The sequence below is a fragment of the Lolium rigidum genome, chromosome 6, assembly GCF_022539505.1.
Source record: "Lolium rigidum isolate FL_2022 chromosome 6, APGP_CSIRO_Lrig_0.1, whole genome shotgun sequence".
In the NCBI taxonomy this organism is placed as follows: domain Eukaryota; kingdom Viridiplantae; phylum Streptophyta; class Magnoliopsida; order Poales; family Poaceae; genus Lolium; species Lolium rigidum.
The window spans coordinates 157,728,117-157,730,245 of record NC_061513.1 but is presented as its reverse complement, the minus strand read 5'-3'; the positions used below and the strand labels follow the sequence as shown (position 1 = coordinate 157,730,245).

Sequence of the window (2,129 nt, the reverse complement as noted above, 5' to 3'; positions counted from 1 at the left end):
AATAGTCAAAAGTATTTGTTATTTTAGATGTTTAGATGTTGGGGTGATGTGGTAGAGCGAAGGTGCTCTAGTGGCGAGGTGGATGGGGGAGACGGCTAGATGCTCCGGTGGTGAGGCGGACGGGGGCAGAGCGGGGAGATGCGGTGGAGGGGACGAGGCTGCGGGGATGATGCAGAGTGACCAAGTGCTCTGACAGCGAGGCGCAGCGGCTCTGGCAGCGAGGTCATGGACAGGTCGAGAAGAAATAAACCAACAATGAGCAAATAACAATGCAAAATGGAGGAATTAACAACACCAAGGCCGGACTAGGGGGCTAGAAGCAAGATGAAGAAAGGGGAATAATCAATTCTCCCCTTAAAAACCACTTTAACTCTCTTTCAACTAGTAATGTGAGACTAAACTTATTTATTTACAGTTACATGCCCCAAACTGCCATGATTGATGAGATTTCATAATTTATAGGCTAGGTTAGTTGCATAGATGGGCTGCAGCCATATAAATCAACAAATATGGCTATGAACCAAGCATATTATTAGCACATATCTCATGATAGTGGAACCTACTAATAGTACTTATTGTCTTTTTCTCTCACAATCTGCTACATTACCAGCTTACATCAGCGGGAACGACGAGGAGAAGGACCCAAAACAAAAATGTTCTCCATTCTCTTACTCGTTTCCGACTAGCTAATGGAGTATAGTAGACACCACATGCATTATTATTCCATAAATAACAAGGATACTACCATAAAAAAAGACTACTACAACATTAAACACAAGGAAAAACAGCTCAAATCACGCGGGAAACTAGGTGATCAAACTCGAAGGAGGTAGACGCTAAGCTCTGGGCCGACGCTGTTGGCTTTGCTGCTGCTGTCCGGGTTCATCATGTAGAATGCCTCCGAGTCGCGGGAGCCCACTACGCGCTCGAACCGCGCGCGCATGTACATGACGTCGCCCTCGCCGCCGCCGCAGGACGCCGGTATGACCCCGGCCCCCATGGACACGGGCTCCAGCGCGCGCAGCACGCGCCAGTCCGCGGCGCCGCACTCGCGCCGCACCGCGTACCCGCAGCCCTTGCCGTTGCAGTACGCGCGCCACACCGTCTCCTCCAGCAGCTTCCTCCCCGCCGCGCCGGCGCCCGCGCGGAACGCGGACGCGCACTTGGAGCGCTCGCACTCGAGCGCGATGCGCACGAGGCCCGAGGCCATCTCGCGCACCAGCGACGCCGTGGGCGCGGTGAGCTCCAGCAGCAGCGCCGGGCACGCGCGCGGGTCGACCTGGAACGCGAGGTGGACGTGGCCGCGGCGGTGGCCGTACAGCGTGCCGGTGAGGCGCACGCCGAGGCCTACCTGCCGGTGCCGGCCGGAGATCGCCGCGGCCAGCGCCGTGCGCAGGCGCGACACGGCCGTGCGGCCCGGCTTGCTGTTGTTCTTGCGGTGCTGCTGCTTGGGCGGCTTGGGCAGGGGAGACGCGAAGTCCTCCGAGTGGAATGACGGGCAGGTGGAGGAGAAAGCAATGGAGGCCTCCTCCTCGTTCTCAGCCTGCTTGCCCGACCTGATCTTGACGAATCCTTCCTCGGCGACGGCGGTGCTAGTGGCGCCATGGCTGCTGCTCTTGCCGAGAACCGGCCACTTGAAGTGCCTACGGGAGAATGAGAAGGAGGACTCGTGGGGGCTTCTCTCCATGATGTTTCTCATGGTTACTTGCAGAAGCTGATGTCTATTGCGCGCCGGTTGTGTGTGCCTATGTATGGAGGATGAAGCAAGGAATGGAGTTTTCTACTGTGAGGGGAAACTGGTGAGCAGAATCCACCAAACTGAGCAGGCAGGAGAGAAGAGAAGAGAAGAGAAGTGAAGTGTGGGAGAAACTATTTGGGTCTGTCTTGCTTCTGGTTCGGCTCTGTTTTGTTGTGTCTCGAGAAGGAAATGAAAGAGAAGCTGCGGTGGGTCTGTGGACAAGCCCGGCACCGGCAGGCAGGCAGGCAGAGAAAGGAGCACTGTAGGATATACAGAGGTATGGCGTGCCTGCGCCCTGCCGCTGGCTGGGTGCTACACCCTACACTGCTAGCTCTATACATGATGGTAAGAGCATCTGAGCCCGAAAAAGTGCAAACCGAAAAAGTGGTTT

At 55.9% G+C, this 2,129-nt stretch overlaps 1 protein-coding gene across 1 annotated transcript; it reads right to left on the bottom strand.

The window, feature by feature from the left end:
• Positions 1 to 814: 814 nt before the first annotated feature.
• Positions 815 to 1,699, bottom strand: LOC124659353 (protein MIZU-KUSSEI 1-like). Its single transcript, XM_047197254.1, has one exon. It carries the CDS (start codon positions 1,697 to 1,699, stop codon positions 815 to 817), a length of 885 nt encoding a protein of 294 aa, XP_047053210.1.
• Positions 1,700 to 2,129: the final 430 nt, after the last annotated feature.

Bases quoted from the DNA above. Each gene is read 5' to 3' on its own strand.
- LOC124659353 (XM_047197254.1), bottom strand. From the start codon at position 1,699: ATGAGAAACATCATGGAGAGAAGCCCCCACGAGTCCTCCTTCTCATTC.